Source organism: Tachysurus fulvidraco, chromosome 16 (assembly GCF_022655615.1).
Source record: "Tachysurus fulvidraco isolate hzauxx_2018 chromosome 16, HZAU_PFXX_2.0, whole genome shotgun sequence".
In the NCBI taxonomy this organism is placed as follows: domain Eukaryota; kingdom Metazoa; phylum Chordata; class Actinopteri; order Siluriformes; family Bagridae; genus Tachysurus; species Tachysurus fulvidraco.
The window spans coordinates 4,748,290-4,771,449 of NC_062533.1; the positions used below are offsets into that span (position 1 = coordinate 4,748,290).

General features: G+C 39.2%; 2 protein-coding genes across 2 annotated transcripts; one reads left to right on the forward strand and one right to left on the reverse strand.

Annotated features, from left to right (window-relative positions):
• The first annotated feature begins 787 nt into the window (after positions 1 to 787).
• si:dkey-183n20.15 (RING-HC_RNF170 domain-containing protein) lies at positions 788 to 5,570 on the forward strand. Its single transcript, XM_027155126.2, has 6 exons — positions 788 to 890; positions 1,735 to 1,792; positions 2,141 to 2,246; positions 4,043 to 4,116; positions 4,330 to 4,440; positions 4,664 to 5,570. Exons 1-6 carry the CDS (start codon positions 808 to 810, stop codon positions 4,970 to 4,972), a joined length of 741 nt encoding a protein of 246 aa, XP_027010927.2. The 5' UTR covers positions 788 to 807; the 3' UTR covers positions 4,973 to 5,570.
• A 206-nt stretch (positions 5,571 to 5,776) lies between these two features.
• On the reverse strand, positions 5,777 to 23,094 carry pfas (phosphoribosylformylglycinamidine synthase). Its single transcript, XM_027155163.2, has 29 exons — positions 22,932 to 23,094; positions 20,970 to 21,097; positions 20,193 to 20,352; positions 19,946 to 20,051; positions 18,641 to 18,833; positions 18,170 to 18,275; positions 17,814 to 17,954; positions 17,572 to 17,696; positions 15,783 to 15,911; positions 15,527 to 15,658; positions 15,312 to 15,440; positions 14,282 to 14,355; positions 14,025 to 14,181; positions 13,805 to 13,866; positions 13,532 to 13,693; positions 12,649 to 12,753; positions 12,347 to 12,478; positions 11,198 to 11,428; positions 10,811 to 10,991; positions 10,649 to 10,732; positions 10,368 to 10,523; positions 10,170 to 10,289; positions 9,948 to 10,093; positions 8,956 to 9,163; positions 8,766 to 8,857; positions 8,409 to 8,523; positions 7,969 to 8,115; positions 7,631 to 7,771; positions 5,777 to 6,922 (listed from the first exon to the last, which is right to left on the reverse strand). The coding sequence occupies exons 2-29, from the start codon at positions 21,091 to 21,093 to the stop codon at positions 6,603 to 6,605; spliced, it is 3,978 nt and encodes a 1,325-aa protein (XP_027010964.1). The 5' UTR covers positions 21,094 to 21,097; positions 22,932 to 23,094; the 3' UTR covers positions 5,777 to 6,602.
• Between the last annotated feature and the right edge of the window lie 66 nt (positions 23,095 to 23,160).

Genomic DNA, 23,160 nt, shown 5'->3' on the forward strand with positions numbered 1-23,160 from the left:
TGAAATGCGGAGCAGTCCTATGACATTCATTCCAGAATAAACGCTGGACTTTTGCCATTTTGGCCCTGGACAAAAGTAAAATGTGGCAAGTTGTTTATTTAGCAGTCGATATCCCACATGAAGTCAAGGTCTTGTTCAATCAATAGCTACTATTTATAAATGACCTGACCTTCTACATTTTGGCAAATAATGTAAAATGTATACATTATCCAGGCAAAAGTTTTATTATGAGGCTTTACAATAGGTATGAAATGGGTACATACAAAGTGACACATAAATCTTAACATAATAGTAAAGAAGGTAAAAAATAGCATTCGATGTGGACTATATAAAACTAAGAGCTATATTTTTAAGTCTATTTTAAGCTTAGCATGTATGTTTACTGTGTGTTTAATGCATGTGTAGATGACAGTATTAACACATGGAAAATTATTATTAGCAAGCTATAGGCTCACCTGAATTAAACCCAAACTATGTCATCTGAGTAGGAGAAAGTGTTACTCTTTTGTCCTTGTCTATTGTCCTTGTGTATGCAAAATAAAGCGTCTCCTAGCAAAGGATGGGATGGGCATTACTCCTTACTACTTACTTTCTATGATATAAAATGCCTATTAGATTTTTCCTCTGATTTTATTTACACTAAGTCCAACACAACATTCCCAAACTGTAAATACATGGGATGCAATGCAAGGGTTTTTTTTTTGGTATTTGATTGAGCCACTCTTGAGCTATCTTGCATGCAAAAAGGGCACTCTGAAGGCCTCTAGTTAATTATTCACCTGCCTGTCAAATTTATTGTGTAGGCTGATGCAGTCAGGAAGCACTGCCTTCTCGTCTCACACTAAGACGCACAGACATGCACACTTGTCACAACTCCTACAGTGTAATAGGTAAGAGATTTAAACCATTATTTGTGTATAATGAAACCTAAAGTGCTTTGTTTTACCTCTTGCCATATAATTTCCAAACATGTTTTGATGCATTCAGTTACATATGTTAAAACTTAATGTTAACTGGACAATGTCTAGTGTCATAGTGTGGTTAGTGTATTGTTTTTACAGGTGTACACCACATTTTGTCTCGTTATTACAGTTTAAAATATCCACACAAATAATATTCACAGACAGGTGGGAACGTTTTGGTGTGCAAGCGTGACGGATGTTAGTGTTGTTATCAAGACACGCATACTTTAAACTGTGTAATAGTTTGTTGGGGCAATAAAGAACACACCTACAATATATCAGTTGCAGATGAAGGCATGGCAGGTCAACATCATTATGTCAAGGATGTTACTGTATACAGTGGGAAACATGTAAAAGCTAAATTATAATTCTAATGGTAAATCTTTAGGAAAGCTGCTAGAATTTAAATACATATTTTAAATGAAAAAAAAAGTTATTTTTAACTGGCTTGGAAAAGGGTTTTGTGACAAAGCAAAGAATAATTAGCTGTTTATAAGAGGAAATATTTTTTATATTCAATGTTTTTTCTGGTAAATGTTAATATTCCAAGGATGTTGTAATATGAGTCAGTAAGCAGCAGTCTTACTACATTACCTGTGATTCATTTATGAAAATCCAGAATTGGTAATGCAGAGATGTTAAAGGTTACACTTTCGAAATCGATTCTTCATTGATTATAATCATAATTATTTTATTCTTGTGTACATGAGTTAACTGATCTAGATGATCCTAAAAACATTTTATTAACATTTTATTTTTCTGACTTTTGTAGGTTTCTGTTGATTTCAGAGAACATCAGCTACAAGGCTGACACACAAGCAACAGTTGAGGTGAACACACACCACACAACACATTGTATAGTAATTGTATTAACTAACTAGCATTATGGGTGCTATGTGTCTATTATCCAGTAAAATACATTAAGCTAAAAAGCCAGATAATTATCAGGTTATGCCATTCTCATTATGAATGAATGTGTAGGTGAGAGAGTTTTTGACCGTGTACTGTACATATAACCACACGATTGATGTAAAATTGTTTCTACTGAAGAACAGAATGAGAACCACTTCCTGTTTTCCTTATTGGTATAACCCAATAAGGAAATGAATATTCATATCGTTTCTCAATTGTTTTAAGTTTAGATTTTCCAGAAATAAGACATTTATTTTACTTTTCAGGATTCTCAAACAGGCATATCTCCAGGTAGAATGGACCTCCACTGTCCTGTATGTTTACATGTAGCCACTTTTCCTGTGGAGACAAACTGTGGGCATCTCTTCTGTGGTGAGTAGAGCATTTAATATACACAGTTAAACTCTAGTCATACTGAGTAATCTGATCTACAAGGTGTCTCCTAAGCCTCCATGCATAGCCGACTGTATGTGTATGGCACTACGTCAGTTGTGTCTATCGGTGACTTGTGATTTCTCGGGTTGATCCGAAGCACTTTGAATTTGTTATGAAGTTTGGCAACAGTGATGAGTTTGATATGTTAACTTTTAAAGTCCATCACAACTGCTTCACAACAGCTTCCTGATCCAGCCATGAGAATAATTTAAATATGTTCTTCTTCTGTCAAAGCAATTTTTAAAGACTATCTAGTCTGTAAAAAGTATAAAATATTTTTTTAAGTCATTTTGTGTTCATTTCCTATGTTAAGAGAGACTTTTAGGACACTCTGTGGATTCTAATGAGTTCTTTATGGGAATAATGATAATCAATTAAGTTATTGGATTGTATTAAGCATAAGACGAAATGGTCTTGGCTTATTGTATTTGTGAAGGAAATCACAGTTCCAAATTATAGATAGATTTACTTAGATTCAGCACAGACTATAAGACCTGATCTCAGGACAGTGTGGAGTGAGAGAGAGAGAGAGAGAGAGAGAGAGAGAGAGAGAGAGAGAGAGAGAGAGAGAGAGAGAGAGAGAGAGAGAGAGAGAGAGAGAGAGAGATGAGGCGTTGGTGTTCAGACATCAAGGAACAGACTCACCAAATGCACTCAGCAGGTCATGTGGCTCCACTACAGCATGTGTTGCGGTGTTTAATATTTAACTGTTGTCATAGCAACAATGGAGAGGGAAAGAAAGAGAGAGAGAGAGAGAGAGAGAGAGAGAGAGAGAGAGAGAGAGAGAGAGAGAGAGAGAACATTACTTCTAAGCAAAAGTAATCATAAAATGGCCATTTTATAGTCGTCTAGTTTTCTAAGATTCTGTGAGGAGAAGCTTGCATATCAGAGTGTTAAAAATCATTACTCAATCATTTCAACATGCACTCTTAGCGACTTGACCTGGTCCCAATCCTCTATTATATATGATAAGCTGTTTAACCAGAGAGGCTGATAAAACCCTTAGCAATGGCAGCTATGCAGCACTGGCCTTTGAGACTATAAACTTGCTGACCTTACATTCATATCTATAACATTTTGTGAAATCCCTTTGGTGCCTGAACCAAAATATTGGCTTCATCGTCATATTTTGTTCACAAACTGAAAAACATGCAAGAGCCAGTGACCCGAGCTGTCTCAAAAAACACAATATACTGTATACAATCTTCGCCACACATATTAGGATTGTAATAATATCTACAGAAATCTGTAGAAACACAAACCCCTTCCCATGTTTGGTGAAGTGTTTGAGGACATATTCCAAGTCATTTTATTTTTTATTATTCACATGACCCAGGACTGAGCACTTTTATTTCCCTTATCTTTCAAGTGACAAGTGACTTTGTGTAGTCTCTGTAATAGAAACACGAATGAAAAATGAATTTATATAATTGGACATAATATTAGTTTATATTAATTCAATATTAAATGTAACGATTATTAGGATTTGTTCACTTTTATTTAAAAAATGTCCTGAACAGAGCATAGGTGTTTAAGTTAACCTTCTTGACATCTAACTCGGTTATCTAGGTCAGTACACAAGGAATGTACGAAATAAAAAAGGTTGTATTTTCAATACCGTAATTGTTCTTTATGGTTATTGAGGTTGTGATTATTTACTCCAGACAATAACCCCCCCCCTCTCTCTCTCTATGTCTATCTCTCTCTCTCTCACTCTCTCTCTCACTCTTTAGCTCCTTGTCTTATATCTTACTGGAAACACAGCTGCTGTTTAGAGGCTATCAGCTGCCCTTTGTGCAGACAAAAGGTATTAAACACATAATAAAAGCATGCCAAATTACACCTATCAAATGTAATTTCCAAGAAACTGTAAAGAGTATCAGTCCTCATCAGTCTATTTATGAGTAGTAATTCAACTATATTGGTAAATAGTACAAAGTAGAAGAAAAAAAATTCTTCCTTAATTTTGCTGTCTTTTGTTTGCATTTTTTTGTTTTCATCTTTGTTTTGTTCCACCTAGGTGAACGTCATGTTTCACCTGTTTCATGAGAGCAGATCAGACAGGAAGGAGAGAGAGGTACTGGGCCATGTTAAAGACTATAATAAACGTTATTCTGGAGCACCAAGAAAAGTGAGTTCCACTTTTTTATTTTCTTCCATGCTCATTAGAATTATAGTTTTGCATTACTTGTCTCCTGACAGTAATTATTATATCTGATGACAGTAATTATTTTCCTCTGCATATTAAGGGATGGCATTGGTTACTGATAGAAACTCTAAAACCTCAGAAACAATAAAATGTTTTATAGATAATAGCTGAGACCAGTTTTACATGCTACCTTTGTCTTCCTCAGATAAGTGAATACATCTTTGATGCTCCTTTCTTTATGCTGCTTTTGTTGCGCACTTTGGGAAACATGGGCGGTTTGGTGTGGCTCTTCTTGCTGAGAGTGGCACTGTGTGGATTCGGGGCAGCTGCATCCTTTGTGTCTCCATTAGAGGCTATGCCCGGACACTTCAGCGGGGCATTGGGGCTTTTAGATGACCTAGTTGTAGTCTTTCTCCTCCTCATCGCCATGATTAACATCCACCAGCAGATGGTGCCAGAAAGGACAACCAGGCCGCACACTGTGGAACATGGAATACTGTCGGACATGTTGTAAAATGGTGGGGAAAAGATATCGAGAAGCACCATGAGAGTATTCTTAAGCGACATAAAGAAAGGAGACTACTGTACTGACCACAACGTGTACATGCACCTTAACTCAGCCATAACTCTGAGAGCAGGGCTGTCAAGTGTCACGCATTGAGAGTCACGAATTTCGGTCTTTTGTCACGCTCTCCTGCCACACATTGTATTTGTCACGCAGAAAAACCTTTTGACTATTTATCATGTATTTAATAAGCCGCACCGCTGTCTCTATGGGACCAGGCAGGAATCAAGCTCATGATTCTCCTGGAGCTAATAGTCGAGCCTGACAAAAAAAAGAGGCTACACAATAGCCAATCAGAAAATAGCACTATTGTATCTGGGTAAGATTTAACATAACCAATTTATTAGAGAGGGTATTTTGGATGGTCGGTTTGTCACTGTTGCCTGTCTTCAAAACTTAAGAGCAATGACTCTGTGTGAATAAGGCAACACAGCGATGCTTATAACAGTGTGTGATTGTCAATAGTTTACTCATAGTGTACACTGGTTATAATTCTCTTTTCCCTGTAACTTTTCATGCAATATAATAAAGTATTTTTTCTACTTTCGTTCTTTGAAAATATCAGACTGGTGAATATTTAAAGATGGTGAACATCTCACACACATCTCTCTCAAACATACATACCAAACAGTACGTGATTATTATAATTTATACACACTTTAATTCTTATCAAAGTTTTACTTCATCGATTCATTTCATGACAGAAAGATGTCAACCTGGGAGATACATAAAACATGAATCCTCACATCCACACTTTTTCAGCTCTTTCTTTATTACAGCAGTTTTGGAACATGAATTCCCTGTAATACAAGATTACAGTTGTGTGCCGTGTCTGCTGAGCTAATTCTGTGCTTCGTGTTATTACCATCATCTGAACTCTCCTCATACTCCACCACTAAACGAGCGTTGGTGGATAAATATTCATTCACAAATTGCACAAAAGAACAGACTGTTGGAAGGTGACAGTTTTCAAGACACTGTATGAAGTTAGAATACTGAAGTTAATGATAACAGATGTAATCACACAAAATCACATGCATACTTAACACAATTTGGTCTTTATCACTGGTTTTTGTAAAATAAACTCAAAATATCAGTGTCCACTATACCATTTTCATGAACTGTCAATTCCTATCCACCAGCAAGCTCTCCCCTCATATGAGTAAACTACCAAACATGATTCCTCTGATGCATGCTGTACCACACTCGGGGGGAGAGCGCTATCTACCTTCTTCCACATACATGAGCTCACAGATGCCAATGATCGGATGAATGTCGCTGTAAGTGACAGGATAGAGATCGTATGCCATCATTCTTACAGTCAATTTTGCTCTATTGCCTTCACGGATGTGAAAAAGTGTTTCCTTATCACAATTGTAAAGAGACAGGTTAGCTAAATGACTGAAAAAAATCTAGTGTTTTATTTAGAATGCAGCCATCGTCAGTTTGTTCATTATGTTTAAGTAATTTAGAAAAAAAAGCTAATATGTAATTCTAATTCTTCTTAATCCAACATACAAATAATCAGGATTTGTTCTCAAATGTAACAGTGCAGTAGACATTTCCATAATCATAATCACTATGATGACAAATCCTCGCTCTGACACCACTCAGCAGCATTGTGGAACATGCTGAGCCAAGGCGAGGCACACAGTGAGGCTCTGAGAGGTGCGGGTGCCCAGGCCCACTGCCAGCCCAGCACCGTGCGCTCTGGATGGGGCATCATGGCCAGGTGGCGGCCATCAGGAGAGCAGATACCCGCTATACCCAGAGCAGAGCCGTTTGGATTCATGGGGTAGGTCTCAGTGGGGGCTCCAGAGTCGTCCACGTAACGCAGGGGTGCCAGAGAGGCACTTATCAGCTTTCGCTGTGCTTCAGGCGAGCGGAATTGCATCAGACCTGCGCAAGAAGATGTTTCATTAACAGGGACTGAAGAAATTTTATGGAATATAATGTAGAGTAGTAATGTAGTGCTAGCTTCTTAATATAACATTTAAGTTAGCTAACAGATTGCAGAGCTGGATAATGTATTGTATTCACACAGGAACATATATATTATAACAAAAAGGGCTGAATAAAAAGGTCAGAGAAGGTCGGAAGAATCGTTAAGTATATCATAACTTTGTTCAGTGTTTTTTTCCCCCATCAGTTTTCATTTGTTCTGAGTGTTTTCACCACTAAAGATTTTTCCTCTCATTTTTAGAAGAAAGCAGTAGGTAAGCAGAAGCAGGTTAATGCTGGACACACCAAATAGATTTTTCTTCCTCTAAAGCCTTAAATATAATATCCATTAGTTCATGCTGCACTTTGTGCCCCAGAAAAAGCATGATAACATACCTCGATAAAAGGATGTATTTATGGCTTTAAATGTTAGCCATGTTGCACAACTTACAGCCAACAAATAAATAAACTTTCACTTAATTATTATGTGTGATCAGATGATACTGCTACTCAGATTTATTTTTTGAGTACATTTACTTGAGTAAATTTGTTGGACAGACTTCAAAAACAAACATGGGATAGAGTTATTGACTACATACCACATCACAAAATCTCTCGCAACAGGAATTATTTCTAGTGTGATGTTCTTAACACAGACAGTCTCACCTTCTCCATGTGCAACCCACACACCCAGGGCAGATCCCTCCATGCCCTTCAGCATAACGGCTGGAGAAGGCAAAATGCCGACACTCACAAAACGCGACTCAAACCGACCGGACTTATTATGGGTCAATGCCACCTCAGAGCCTATGATGAGAGAGTGATGAAGGGAAGAACATGGAAAACAAACAAGCAGGCAACAAAGAGACAAAAGATCTCCATGCATGTGTCATGATGCAATATTGTCACAGAGATGATACAAAACAACATACATTAAGCATGAAAACTTCCAGTCTGCCTAATAAATGTAAGACCAAAACTTTTCAGAAGTTTTCCTCACGAACCTCCATCCTGAGCTCCACCCACCCAACCCAGCAGAGCCAGGAGCTGGCAGCCATTACACACCCCTAGACTGAGTGTGTCATTACGATGTCGGAAACGCTCAAACTCCTCCCGGGCTTTGGGGTTAAAGGTGACAGTAGCCGCCCAGCCTAATAAGACAACCAGGACAGTTTAACATGCATATTATAACATTCTTTGTGCAAAAGCATCAGACTTGTATTGATTATGAAAGAGAATGTACAACATTTCTGCATCTCAAAGTGGTTAACAGAGCAGGAACAAATTAGTTTCCTGATCAGAAACAGCACCAGTACACACAGGTGTCATTTCATCCCTCCGATTTAAACAGAGGCTTTTTTAAAAGATCTACGTCATCGTTTCAGTGAACATGGGAGTGGAATCCTTAATGGTGTGTGCATGTAGTCATGTGTGTAAGGTTCACCTTTAGCTGATCCCAACACATCAGCATAACTGAAGCCACCCACAAACACAACAGCTCGGAACGGATCGAGCGTGGTGGAGCCGGAGCATAGGTCCTGCATCGTCACATCCCACACCTGCAGACACAGCATAATACAGTAAAACACATTCTGCCTAAAATTATAGGGTTATATTTTACACTTGCATGAAAACCATTATCACAAATCACTATTTTTGTAATGCACCTATGCATTTTAGATATTTAATTGAGGCGTTAATATAATTGTAGGATAATTGAATTTTAAATACATTTCCATCTTTGTTTGGGTCAGCGCTTTGCCTAGACTCTGATTCAGACCTGAGGTGTGTAATTTTGTACCTCAAATCCAGCCATGTACAGTGAGACAGACATCTCTCGATCTCCATTGCTGCCCTCCTCACGGATGACTGCAACACGAGGCTTGCCCACAGCTACACAAGATTACAACACCGACATCATGTAAATCAACTAATTCATCAAACATGTGCTTCTTTAACATTATTTTAAAAAAAAAAAGTCTTCAGACTACCTAGCTCTTTTGCTCTGGGTGTTTTAACAGGGTCAAACGTCAGCTTGAGGTAAGGCTGTGTGCGGATAGATAGCCCCTGTTCTTCCTGCTGTACGCACAGTGGATTGGCCTGCAGATACTCCAGCTGGAAGCTTGTGCTTTCCCATAATGCCCTGAGAGTGGGGAGACGCTCATACAGCACTTCCAGTCCACACAAGCTTACCTTGACCTGAAGAACAAGAAATAATTAATAATTATTTCTTTCCTAGACCTCTATTTAAAAACAGTAATAGTATTTTCTCATGTTAGAAATGTCACTAAAACAGAATCTTTCATGACTTACTTCTCCAATACAATAAACAGATTAATATAATAAATAATGAAATACATCTTCGGAACTGAAACAAGCACAAATAGAAGCCCAGTTGGCAGAAATTACACTAGTGTAAGCACAGACAGTGTGTCTATAATGTGCAGAACAGTGTGTCTATAACATACTGTAAATATTATATATAGAAATAAAGGGGATTGTGGAATGGATAGTGTTTGAAATGTGTATGTACCACATTTTGACTTTGTTTCCCCACACAAAGGCTGACAGAAAGGAGAAAAAGGTGTTTCAGTACACGGATGTTTGACACAAGATTCAGGTTTTCTTTTTTCACGTTTCATAATTGCGATTGAAACAGACCTGCTGTATGGAACATAGCTGAACAGTGGTATGACTAAATCCTCTTAAACCGAGCTGCTAGTCAATATTCGGGATGACTGAATGGCATTAGCGCACAACTGCCTATTCACTAGACAGCAGCCTGCAGCATTTCTGTCTTAGTATCTCATCAACATCTCTGAGGTTGCTGTCTGAAAAATGTATCGCGTTTCACAAGTTACATTTGGACAACACATCAAAAAATAAAGGTTAGGATAACAATAACAGACTTTGACTCTGAAAACCTAAAATTTGACTTAATTCATGTGAAAAGGCAGGGAGATATTAGTGCAGAACAGCTCACCATAGAGTCAGGTCCGAAACCACAGGTGGTACCAATCTTGTAGCAACGCAGCCCAGCGTGTGTGTAGCGCTCACACACACGTTCCACATCACTCTCACACACCTCCAACACCAGACCCAACTCCTCGGAGAACAAAGCCTCCATCACTGACGAAAAACAGGCAAGATGATCTTAAAACGTGACTTTCATCTCACAGATTCTGACTTTCAGATTTATACTGACCTCCAACTCCATCAAAAGGCAAGTCAACATCTATCCCACGATTTCCTGCAAAGGCCATCTCCAGTAGACAGGAAAGGAGTCCTCCATCGCTGACATCATGTCCTGCACTCAACAGATGATCTACAACACAAACACAGTATTAAACTCACAAAGGTTTTAGGACGAAGAGTAAAGATCTCAAAGAATAAAGCATCGCACCATGGATGAGTGTCTGGGTGGTGTTGAAGCAGGCTGAGAGAAGGTCAGGATGATCCAGATCTGGACTGCAATCTCCAAGCTGACCATAACATTGAGCAAGAGCAGAGCCACCCAACCTGTATTTACCAACACTCACGGGAACATACAGCAATACACCTGAGAGAGAGGGAGAGAGAGAGGGAGAGAGAGAGGGAGAGAGAGAGGGAGAGAGACCCACTTAGAGAGTATATTTCCCATTATACTGACCTTAATATTTACATATCATAAAAATGCAGACCAACCTTTGCCCTCTGGGTCATCCAGGTCAGGTGTCACAGTAGCAGTGATATCAGGACAAACAGCATACACAGAGATGACCAAAGAGCCTAAGAAAAACAGATCAGCCTCATTCAATTTAGAATACTCAGACACACACAAACAAGTGCAGACACACACACACAAACCTGGTGCTTTGACAGTTTCTCCACCAACACGAGCAGCCATGCTAAGCGAGTCCTTTCCACCATCGACAGCGATGCCCAACTGACCCATGACCTTGCACATTGCCTGGCACGCCTCCCACAGACATGCCCCTTCACCTGGCAACTTTGCCGCCCACATCCAGTTCCCGCTGCACTTTACATCCTTAGAGAGACACAAACAAAAAAAAAAGCATGATGTATTGATACAAAATAAGAATTCCTGAAATGTGGTAGATAATAACTCTTTTAATTTTATTATTTACTATTTATTATTATAAGTGATAATTATCAAATCAATTGTGATTAGGATAGAGCTGTACAAGATAAGCAGTCTCTATGTTGGTGTTAGCCACCAGAGCCACATTTTACCTTGAGATCAGTGACACGTGCAAACACGAGATTGGTGAGGGCCTCGCCCACAGCCATTCGAGCTCCAACCGCTGGGGAAAGCAGGCCTTTAATAGGCTGTTCCCCAATGGCTGTAGCAGCACCCTGGAGGCTGAAGGGTGATAGAGCGACCACAGCCACGTCAGCTAGTGGGGTGTGAAGAGGTCCTACACACTGCTGCTGTGCCACCAATCCAGTCACAGAGCGATCCACCTAACACCAATGGAACAGATCAAGGAGTGAATATCGAGGTTGAATTTTTGGCACGCTTTTTGAAAATGAGTTTTATGATATTCTACTCAAGCAAGATGACCTCAACACCACGAACACAAATACCAACAACAAAAACACCATCAACACCACCATAGTACTTAATCTTTTGTACTTCTGGTTAGATGCTAACTGCAATTCATTGGCTTTGTACTTGCTTGATGATAAAGTAGCATATTGCATAAAGTAGCATATAATCTAATTTAATGTGTCCAAACAAACATCATTAGCATGTTTGGCAACAAAAAGTGACCAAATCCCTGATAAGAGAGACTCTGTAAAGTACAGAAGTGGATCACTGAGGCTTCAGGGCTGTTTTGTTTTTCTTGTGAAGGCTCTTTTAAAGAGTCACGAATTCTGCTGAGTGACTACAATCAGCATTACAGCCCAAAAACCTGTCTGCCTCCATCAGGAGGTTTAAATGGGGCCATAGATAGAGATTTTTAATAAGATAAGCCAAACATGCTTCACAAATCAACCTGTGGTCTGAAACGATGAAAACCGTTACCTTGCACAAACCTAATGTAAAGAAGATTATAAGACTGTGTGTAGAGGAGTGCCCTATTTAGAATTTTTCCAAACTTTGTTTTTTGTCTGTATAATTTTATGTAAACATTTCACTTTTCAACTTTAACCTGCATATCTCAACTCAAAATATAATTTCGATGCATGTCAACTGTCAAGAAGGGTGCCAATATTTCTGGAGGACACACTGTTTCTCCAAAGCAGTCTGTTATTTGTGAAAAGCCTCGATCAGCTTGCAAAGTTGTGGTGCTTATTTTTAATCTGGTTTCAGAAAAATGATTTGTCCAAAATAAATAATGTATTTAAGAAATAATTCAGACACTTAAAATAGAACACCTTGTTGGTGAGGTAGCGTTTGCTGGCCACAGCAGGCAGTCGAAGAACTCTCTCAAGAGCAGGTAAAACAGAAAGTCCGGGAGGGAGAGAGAGAGGCTGCAGACAGGAGGGAACATGGTCCAGCCTGAACTCCTACACACAGAGACACACACACACACACACTCTTAAATATCATGCATGATGTGGAATCCAGAGCACTGGCATTTATCTGAATTGAAGCATTACCAACAGCAGCCAGAAGACGCACTAATCAAGGATGTCTGAGAACTGAAGAATTTTTTAAGAGGTTTCCTTCCACATACCTTCTGAGGCATTTTTCCCAACACCCATTCAAGTTCTAAATCTACAGGGTTCCGTCCACTAATCCCAGCACTGCCAGTGTTGGGGACATCATCCACAAGAACAATCTAGAAGTTAGACACATTACACACACACACACACACACTTACTTTGTTTGCCATATTGTTTTTTCTTTTGTTTTTACAATTAGTAAATGTCATCTACATTCATGTCCTAAAGTATCTGAAAGGCAAGACCAAGTCTTTTATTTATTCATAAATACAGAGGTCGTACGACACGGTGTAATTATCAGGAGTAAGAATAAGGCGGCCAGATTAGAATTCACAAAGGACATGCAAAGACAAGCCACAAAAGCTCAGAATATGAACCTCTGCCAAAGTGATGGCAAACTGTGCAGGAAGAATGGATCTGCTCATGGCCTAAAACATATAAGCTTATCTGTGAAACATGCCGGTGGTTGCAGAACTGATTCTGGAACAGTCTCACTAATCTTTATCGATGATGGAACTTATGATGGTGAAAGCAAAATGAATTCAAAAGCCTACAGAAAATGTATGTATGACAATTTACAGAGCGGGATTTTAGACTGTAACAGTTTGGTGATGTCAGTGGCTCGTGTTCCTGGTGCAGTTATTGCAAGCGAGTGATCAATTAAAATGTTATGTTCTTCTCACCTAAGGACTGGGTGATCTTACACCAAAGGTGCTATGTTCTGAGTCGTTTAACAGATGTAAATATCAGGAAACAAAAACCGAAATTCATATTTTCATCGCAAACCAAAATGTCTTCAGTGTCAGTTTGTTTGTTAGTAAAAACAAAAATAATTACCTTTCAAGTTCCAAAACGTTCAGCGGATTCTGTATATAATATTTTAATCACACCCACCTTTTTATCGTCTGTAATGTTGCCCACAAAATCAACAGGGCATTTCTCCCTCTGACAAACCCTTTCTAGAAAACTCCGGTCAGACGGGCGGAGAAGCAGAGCATTACTCTCCTGATACTCCGCACCCCATAACTCCAAAACACTGAGGGTGGGATCACCTCTCTGCAGGAGGAGGAAGTGGATTATTAGAGATACTGACACATATAATAACTTGGTTATGATCTGTATTAAACAATTTCTATAAAAAAAAAGATCTTATAAATTGGAGCTCACTTTAAATTTGCTGGTGTAGATGATCGCTCCAGCGGGCTCACTCAGCTCTTTCAACACGTTTCCTAGAGTACAGTACACATGAAGTCTCTTCAGCAGGGTGGGGAGTGTAAATCGTATGACACCATATGAAATGATTTAACAGCAAAATGTTCATGAATTAAAAATGACATGTCAGACTTTTCATATTTATAGTTTAGTTGCGTTAAAATGACAAAATTACCATTGCCCCCTGCGCCCTGGTCATGGATACTGCAGATGGGGTTTCCTGCAGCTCTTTCCAGACAGGCCCTCAGAGCTCGATTCATCTTCTGCTCCATTTCAGCGTCTCCTCTTTGTACCGCACCCAAATCGCGATCGCTCGAGTTATCACCCTGTACCTACAGAATCACACACAAACAAAGCAAGGTAAGTAACAACCAGATACATCTGCGAAATGATTCAACGTAAACCCCCAGGAAGATGAACTTCAGAATCTACCTGTACAGAGGACGCAGCTCCTCCCCCTACGCCAATCCTATACACAGGGCCACCTATTTTCACCACCTCCATACCTAGAACCAGAGAAAAATGTTAAATGTCTGGACAGGAGATGCACATACTGATCATTAATGGTGCTTGCAAAGCAGCACTCTTATTATCTTGCCGGACAAAACTTTGGCGCGTAACTTGTCCCTCAGCTTTTGTCCTAGACCCATGAATGACCCACAAATTGACCGGCTCATTGAGGAGAGGTGTGCTATGACTTTTATAAGCGATCGGAATTCCGGAATTTCCGGTACGGAAGCTCAAAGGGGCTTTTTTTCCCCCCACAGATTTTCATTATAAATTTTGCAGATTTATAACTCGGCAAGTTTTACACCAAACGACCAGCTCCTTTAGGACCTTACACTGGACAAATTTTTATTTCAGTAGCATTTGTCCAAAAGTATTGGCACCCCACTGGGTATTCATGTGATGTCACGTGTAGCCCCGCTCCCAAAATAAGCGAAATCAAAAAGTTAGCATAACGTGAACATGTCGTATCAAATTTTATTTTATTATTATTATTATTTTTTATGTCATGAATCAAAACACTCAGCCCGATGAGGGGAACTCACGTCACATGTAACCCCACCCCAAAATAAGCGAAATAAAAAAGTTAGCACAACATGGACATGTCATATATCAAAACACTCAACCCGATGAGGGGAACTGACGTCACGTGTAGCCCCGCCCCAAAATAAGCAAAATAAAAAAGTTAGCACAACATGGACATGTCATATATCAAAACACTCAGCACGATGAGGGGAACTTGCCAAATGCAAGCACCATTCACATTTTCTTCAGGAAATGTACATTCTAGTTTTTCATGCTGTTCAAAGTCAGTGTACACACTCAAGGGTATCTTAATTCAGAATTCCACACACAAACACAAACAGACAACACAGACATTTCATATACTGATGTGAAAGGCACCCCTATAATTTTATTTCTTCATCATGATCCAGAAGTTTTCAAAATTGCCTACCTGACTCCGCCTCCTCTTTCTTCACATGCTCATCCTCAATAGAGCCCAGCCCTCCGCTGAACATGATCGGCTTAATCCATTCTCGACGTTCACCGTTGGCCAAGCGCATTCCAAACGACCGGGCAAAGCCTGGAGTCATTAAAGCAAAAATAAATCCAGCAAACATTTATACTAGGAACGAAAGCAAACCGCTAACATCGTCATATACAGTATACCTGCCAGCACAGGCTCGCCAAACTTGTTTCCGTAGTCTGAAGCTCCATCACTCGCCTCAATAGCCACCTGCAAAGGAGGGGCGAAGCTGGAAGGGTACTCCCAACCGTTCTCCTCCCATGGAAGAGCAAATCCTGTAGCCACATATGTCCAAGAGAAGAGCAGGATTTTCGTGCAACATTCATGCAAAAAATGTTCATGACTTCATATACAGATTAAATTAGCAACATAAGTGCAATAATAGCGCATTCTGAAAACCTGGGATGTGGAGGTTGCCAAAGCAATACCCAGCAGTCCCTGCAATCACGTGTCCACCTCGGCCTGCACTCTGTACATCTCTGATTCGTCCACCAGTACCTGTGGTAGCGCCACTGAAAGGAGCAACCCCTAGAGCACAAAATAAAAACCCTTAACAAAACATCAACAGAAAGGAAAGTGTCTTCATTTTTTTTTCCATCATTAGAATGATTTCTCCAGCCTTAAACTTCCCAGTTTTGAGGAGTCTGTGCCCACTGTAGCCTCAGCTCTCTGTTCTTGTCTGACAGAAAAAAACCCCAACACAGTCTTTTGCTGTCGTAGCTCATCCATTTCACGTTTTAACGTATGGTGTGTTCTGAGATGCTTTTCTGCTCACCACATTTGTACAGGGTGATTATCTGAGTTACTGTAGCATTTTATCAGCTGAAACCAGTGTGGCCATTCTGAAGTCTATCCCAGGATACTCAAAAGTGCACAAGGTGGTGGACATACTAGACAGGGTTCCAATCCATAACAGCACAATCGATCACACACACTTACTGACATCCATTAACGCACTAACAGAACAGTACTACAGAAGTTTAAGTACTTGGGGTCAACAGTCCAGAGTAATGGAGAGAGTGCGATAGAGATAAAGAAGCGAGTGCAGGCAGGTTGAAATGGGTGGAGAAAGGTGTCAGGAGTTCTGTGTGATAGGAAAATATCAGCGGGAATCAATGGGAAGGTGTACAGGACAGTGATGAGACCGACCATGCTGTATGGTTTAGAGATAGTGTCACTGAAGAAGAGACAGGAGTCAGAGCTAGAGGTAGCCGAGCTGAAGATGTTGAGGTTCTCTTTGGGAGTGACGAGATTGGACAGGATTAGAAACGAGTACATCAGAGGGACAGCTCATGTTGGACGTTTGGGGGACAAAGTTAGGGAGGCCAGATTAAGATGGTTTGGACATGTTCAGAGGAGGGAGAGTGAGTAGGAGAATGTTGGACATGGAACTGCCAGGCAGGAGGCAAAGAGGAAGGTCAAAGAGGAGGTATATGGATGTAATTAATGAGGATATGAAACTAGTGGGTGCAAGTTTTGGGGATGCAGAAGATAGGGATAGGTGGAGGGAGATGATTCGCTGTGGTGACCCCTGAAGGGAAAACCCGAAAGAAGAAGAGGAAGCCAATCAGGTAACAACGCATGTCTTTGGATTGGAAGAGGAAACCGGAGAAAACCACAGAAGGTCCTGAAGAACATGCAAACTCCGTACACACACATGACACACACATACATATATATAGCAGGAATTTACTTCTACTGTAATAGATACTTTGTATGAAGAGATGTAGTGCATGTATTTTTCCTTTAAATTAAAAGAAAAATCTTTGTATAATATATAATATGTATAATAATTCCATTGAGACCAGAAATGTGTTAAAGAGCATTTTCAGATTCACAAGTTACTCATCAATACCCAATTTAGTTTAATTCATGCACCACATCCACCCGAGAGTTTCCACATCGTGTCGTGCACTCACATTTTTAGAAACAATTATCACACAGTTGCATTGTAAGAATTGCACAATAGTGTAACAGATTTATTATTTTGCTCATCTATAGTAGTGATATATTTTCTTTTATTATTAACTGTTATTAACAGTTTTTTTTTTTAAATACCTGACACTGTGGCACGAATAAATCAGCTTCATAACAGCAATGTAACTTTTTTTAAAATAAATAAATAAAATGCCTAAACTTCTTGTATTGTGCATCTTGTAAACAGCACAAATCATGTTTGTGCTCTGACCTGTGGGGAAGTTATGTGTTTCTGCAGTGAAGATGACGTGTCTGGTGGTGTGTCTGGTCTTATAGCGGCTAGCCTGCGCAGGGTCGGTGGGAAACATGCACTCCAGCTCCATGCCTTTAATACCACTGTGTATACACACACACATGCACACATAAGCACATACACACATACAGAGTGAACGACTGGTGCACTCAGAGTTGCTCAGTGATAGTAATCATGCTGACAGTCTCTCACTCGCTCACCTGCTGTTATCACTGAACTTGATGACATTGTTCTGATTGCTGTGCTGCTGTGTGTCCATAATGAGGCTGAAAAGTGTGTCCTTCTGCTCCTGGCCATCAATCACCATCTGGCCTCGGAAGAACCAGTGGCGACTGTGCTCACTATATGCGATATTGGAGTGACATTTGTTAATGTGAAAAATGTGATTTCCACAAAAATATTTATAACAAAGAAACTTTTCTGTGCAGAGGAAAAATGTTTTGTTGATACAAACATACTATTAATGGTCTGAGAGAAAAGTTCGGGGGCAGTTAATTCTCAGTAGAATTATCATTATTCTTATTCTTATTCTTATTATACCTCTAAAACCACACACCTGTTGGACTGAGCCAGATCAAAGCATTCAACACTGGTTGGGTTTCTCTTCACCCTCTGAAACAATCCTGTGTAATAGTCCAGATCCCAGGAGTCAAAGGCTAGTCCTGCTCACAAACACACACACACACACTTAACAGTAAAAGGACAATTTCATATAATGAAGTTAAATGTTGTGATCATGATAAATGCATACAACACAAGATGTTCTAATAAGTTAACACATTCACTTATGAGACAGTAATGTCCTACTTCTCCACTCACATTCACTCATTATGCATACTCATTATGTCTCTCTCTCTCTCTCTCTCTCTCTCTCTCTCTCTCTCTCTCACACACACACACACTTTGTGACCCAATAAACACCATTTCCCCTCACCCTGTGACAACCACACTTCTTCCAATTATGCTGAAAGTCATGTGCCCCTGATCCCCTCTCAATCTATTGCACATTAAAAGACACATTGCTCACCAAGTTCATCGTTGGCCCTCTCCAACGCAGCACGACCTTTTCCTAAAATGTCAACCTCAAACACTTCCTGTGGCCGGACATCCACAGAGAAAGATGTGATGGGTTTGGTGTAGACACACTCAGTCATGCTATCGTACAAGAGGCTGATTAACTTCTCCATGTCTTTATCTTTCCTGAGCTCATGCAGCTCATCCTTCAACAGAAGAAAGGATAAGCATGTTTACTGCAAATAGCAGAACACTAAGATCACTTAAATTGACAGTAATAAAGAGATCAACTTCTATCAACATACAAATAACCTCTGATTTCAAGATGTGGTCATTTTTTCCCAAAAAGGTAAAAGAAAAATATAACTACACCTTATAATATAGTAACATCATTTAACAACAATAAAAAAGTAACTGCTTTCTGTAGGTGTTCATTTGTCTGCCACATTGTTTTGGAGAGATTTTGGCCCACTAATCTTTATAGCATTGCGTCAGAGGGGATCTCAATGTGGTTTGGACTTTGACTTTACCATTCCAACACTTTTTTCCTTCTTTAACCATAGAGTTGTCAATTTACTGGTGTGTTTGGGATTCTGTTATATGACCCAGTTGTGGACCAGTTTAAGCTTCTGGACAGACCAAAAACATTTACCTTAACTTACTGTTGCTAAAGGTTTCTAAAGGTGGTTCTACATGTTACTGAATTACAGGATGTACCCATTTTTAGCACCAAGAAAAATTATTATTTTTTTGGAATGAACTGACTTCACACTGAAATCTTATGGGGTATTTTGTTGTCACCTGAAGTTATTTGTTTTTAGAAGTCGTTGATCACACAACTGTTATTTAAGCCTTGATAAATAAAAACATTGAATGAATTGAAGGATTATACTTTCTTTTTTTTCCTATCACTGAAGATTGGATCATCTAAGACAGGCCTGGCCAACTCTTCGCCCGGTTTCATGCGGCTCTTACGTTCATATTAAAGTTTGTATTTGTGTCTTTTTAATGTGCGTGTTCACTTCGCTTGAGTTCAATACGGTATTTTCGTCAAACGTGCATGTGAGTGGGACGAAAATACCTCAAAGTTTCCCAGTAGGAGCAAGATCATTTGTGTAAACAATTTCTGTCAAGTTCGTTCTTAAAATGGCAGGAAAAAAGGTGATGATCATGTGTGCCCATGTGTATGATGTGGCTCTTTGCCGTAACACAGTAAAAAATGTGGCTCTTGGTCTCTGACTGGTTGGCCACCCCTGATCTAAGATGTATACACATGTACATATGTGTAAGGGCAAATATGTGCAGCGGTAGTGCAGACCTTGATGAGGTGCCTGCGAGACAGCTCCACCCTGGTCACCTGGCTCAGGCCTGCACTCTGGCAGATGGACACAGCATTTGTAGACCATGCAGTAGAGAAGTTGAGCCTGTAAGAAGCAGCAAAAATACTATACTACTGTATACTAGCAAAGACTATAATGATGACCGTAGTGTGTATTCTGCTACTGTTCCAGCTACTAGAAACATTACATCTATATTTTTCAGTTATTTAAAGGGTGTTTGTGTACCTGGGGCCAATCTCCACTAGGATCTCTCCTGGCATAGTCGCTCGGAGACTGGGCTCATCAGACAGCCCTGAACACTGAAGAGGAGTAAACAACCAGCGCAGGATATCCCTCTGCTCTCCACTCACACAGTCAGTATCTGACAGAGATACAGCCTTCATCCCTGACAGAGAAAGGAAGCAGCTATTCCATTGGAAACTACACACGAAACCTAGATTTTAATGCTTAAATTGTCAGAATGAGTGTTTCGAACTACATACAATAGACCAATATTCATCTAAAAAAATTAACACAGGGATGAATTCATATTTCTCCATTTAACACAGACAGCTAAATAGCTAGCTTGCCCTTAATGTAATAAAATAAGCTAAATAAGGTTAAAAAAAAAGAAATGAAAAAAATTAGCTAAATACAGACTCTCTCGGTACACTCAGTAGCGTAAATTTAAAATAAAAGTGTTGTGTACACATTTATTTAGTAATCATACCAAACAGGCTTCATGGCTTTGAACTCTTTATATCCAAAAATGTGAATTTTAATACTAATGTAATGTAACTTTAATTTTAATATAAATGTAATGCTACACACTAAGCTAGATATGACTAATATTATGTTTAGCCGTCATATCTAACTTCCCTAAATGCTATTAATGAACTAAATATTGGTGGTTATAAATTTTAGCCGGTTACTGAGTATATGACAAAGCAAATCAAAACCCAGCAAAATCTTCCATGTGCACAAAATTTAAAAATCTCAACCCTGTCCTGTTATTCTTCTCACCATTCACTTCCACATTGTAGCAGAGTTCAGTGGTTATGGTGACCTGTGGATAAAGCTGTCTGACCCTTTGCAGGCTCCGGCCACCTTCTGTATCTGCCCTCCTGTAGAACCGCAAGACTGACATGATTCTGAAGAACACACACACACACACACACACACACACACACACACACACACACACACACACACACACACACACACACACACACAGATGCACACAGACAGATGCACACAGACAGATACAGTTAAAATCTTGCACTGGTATCACAAAGCTCCAAGCAAATGTTGTCATGTTGTACAACACAGAACCATAATATAGCCAGTCTGGAGGCGTCAATCCATGAGAGGTGACTCAATATTAGGATTGAGACAGACAGACAGACAGACAGACAGACAGACAGAAAGAATACGAATGAAAGAAAGGAAAATAGGACTGCTTGTTAGTGTTTAGACCTACAAATGGTAGATAGAAAGAGGGATGCAGCATATAGTTACATATAATGAAGCAAAAGAACCTACAAACTAACCGCATTCATATACCTATCACTGGTAGCTGCTATCTACGCCCAGTATTCTTTAAACAAACGTGTGAGGCATGTGCTGATTCTGCCAATGCTGAAAAGATCATTAAGCTTGAGAGGTTTCAAAATATTCATGATTTAAATCAATAGATTCAGTTTAGCCACCTTGACACTTTAAATATCACATCCATATTAGTGTCACAATAGGGAGGATGCAAGCAGTGTTGCACTTTTTCTTTATCTTTATTTTTATTTAGAAGAAATGTTTTATCTAGATAATTCAGCATGATAAAAAAAAACAAAAAACAAAACTACAGATGTCGACAGATTTTTTTTACTAGAGCACACACAACTCAGAAATTAAAAAATTATACAGGACACACAAAGGTAAAAATGAGATTATGCTATAGTAAACTATACAAATGTCTTACATAGGTTTGTTGATGTTTTTGTTAAAAGAACTTTTAAGTCAATTCCAGAAAAATGCAGAAAAAAATGAATTCAATTCAAAGTGGAGAAAATGTTAATCAGATTTTTAAATGATTTCTTTGCAACTGGAAATTATTACATATAAAGAGATGGCTGTATTTTGATAGGAGTGATTTTATTATAGTTATTATAGTTATTCAATTTGTCATGTTGGAGGATTAGTTTAACTGAATAAAAAACTGTGGTTTAATGCAAGTTGTTCATTTTGTGTCATACAGTCTTACAAACTTCATAGGCACCACTGAAAGCACATCTGTCTGGTCTCTTTACTCATCTCCTGGATCGGAAAACTTTCACAAACCTTTTGGAAGTAATAGAGTGTCTAACTTTGGGCACCAACTATCAACCCAATCCCGTATACAAGCGGATCCTTTAGACTGGGCCTGCTGTTTGAATAAATATACACGTACATGTATTAAGTTTAGGCTTCAATACAAATGTATTCAAATGGACCCTGGCCCAAGATTGATTCCAGAGTAGTACTTTGCCCTGTCTATGGTCTGTGAATAATAATTTTAAAGATTAGTGGTTGCAGTGGGAAATAAAATATCAGGAGATGCTCAAGGTTTCAATACTGGTATCATAATACAATAGTTCTATCTCTGTTATGTATATATGAGCATCTGTGTGGGAAAAAAATGTGCAGGAAAAAAAAAATCAGTATGAACTCAGGGTTAAACAGATAAACGTGAGTGTTGCACCACAGCCTGAAAATCCAGTACTTCACTTATAAGTTCTGCCTCTGTTTTAAACTCAATTACAATGCCATTTGTCTTAAATAGACGTGACATTTGGTCACGTGACAAACGTTCAAATTTAATGAATGAACTCAAGTATTGTTTACATATTTATACACAGCTTAAAGTATCGAGCACTTTTTTACATTGTAATCTAGTCAACATAAAGACAATGTTACTACTCATTCCATAATGAAATTATGCACACGTCTTACCTTCCAGTCTGCTCAGTAACCGGATGAGTTGGTGTGATGAACCTGACAGCGCAAATCTGTACTGTATAATCAGTGGAGTATAGTATACAGACCTATTGACCACTGCAGGCAGCCCTGTACTCAACCCACGTGTCGGAAACTTTTTACCACCCGTATTCCGAAAAAATCTTAGGGATTGGTTGTTAGTATCGTAAACCGATGTCCGATTGGATAGCGACCGCTTACTTCA

Bases quoted from the DNA above. Each gene is read 5' to 3' on its own strand.
- si:dkey-183n20.15 (XM_027155126.2), top strand. From the start codon at position 808: ATGCAGTCAGGAAGCACTGCCTTCTCGTCTCACACTAAGACGCACAGA. The intron at 891-1,734 runs GTAAGAGATTTA...TGACTTTTGTAG, and splicing joins CAACTCCTACAGTGTAATAG to GTTTCTGTTGATTTCAGAGA. The intron at 2,247-4,042 runs GTGAGTAGAGCA...CTCACTCTTTAG, and splicing joins CTGTGGGCATCTCTTCTGTG to CTCCTTGTCTTATATCTTAC.
- pfas (XM_027155163.2), bottom strand. From the start codon at position 21,093: ATGTCAGTCTTGCGGTTCTACAGGAGGGCAGATACAGAAGGTGGCCGG. The intron at 17,697-17,813 runs GTGAGCGAGTGA...GTGTATACACAG, and splicing joins AAGTTCAGTGATAACAGCAG to TGGTATTAAAGGCATGGAGC. The intron at 8,116-8,408 runs GTGAACCTTACA...TTGTCTTATTAG, and splicing joins TGTGTTGGGATCAGCTAAAG to GCTGGGCGGCTACTGTCACC.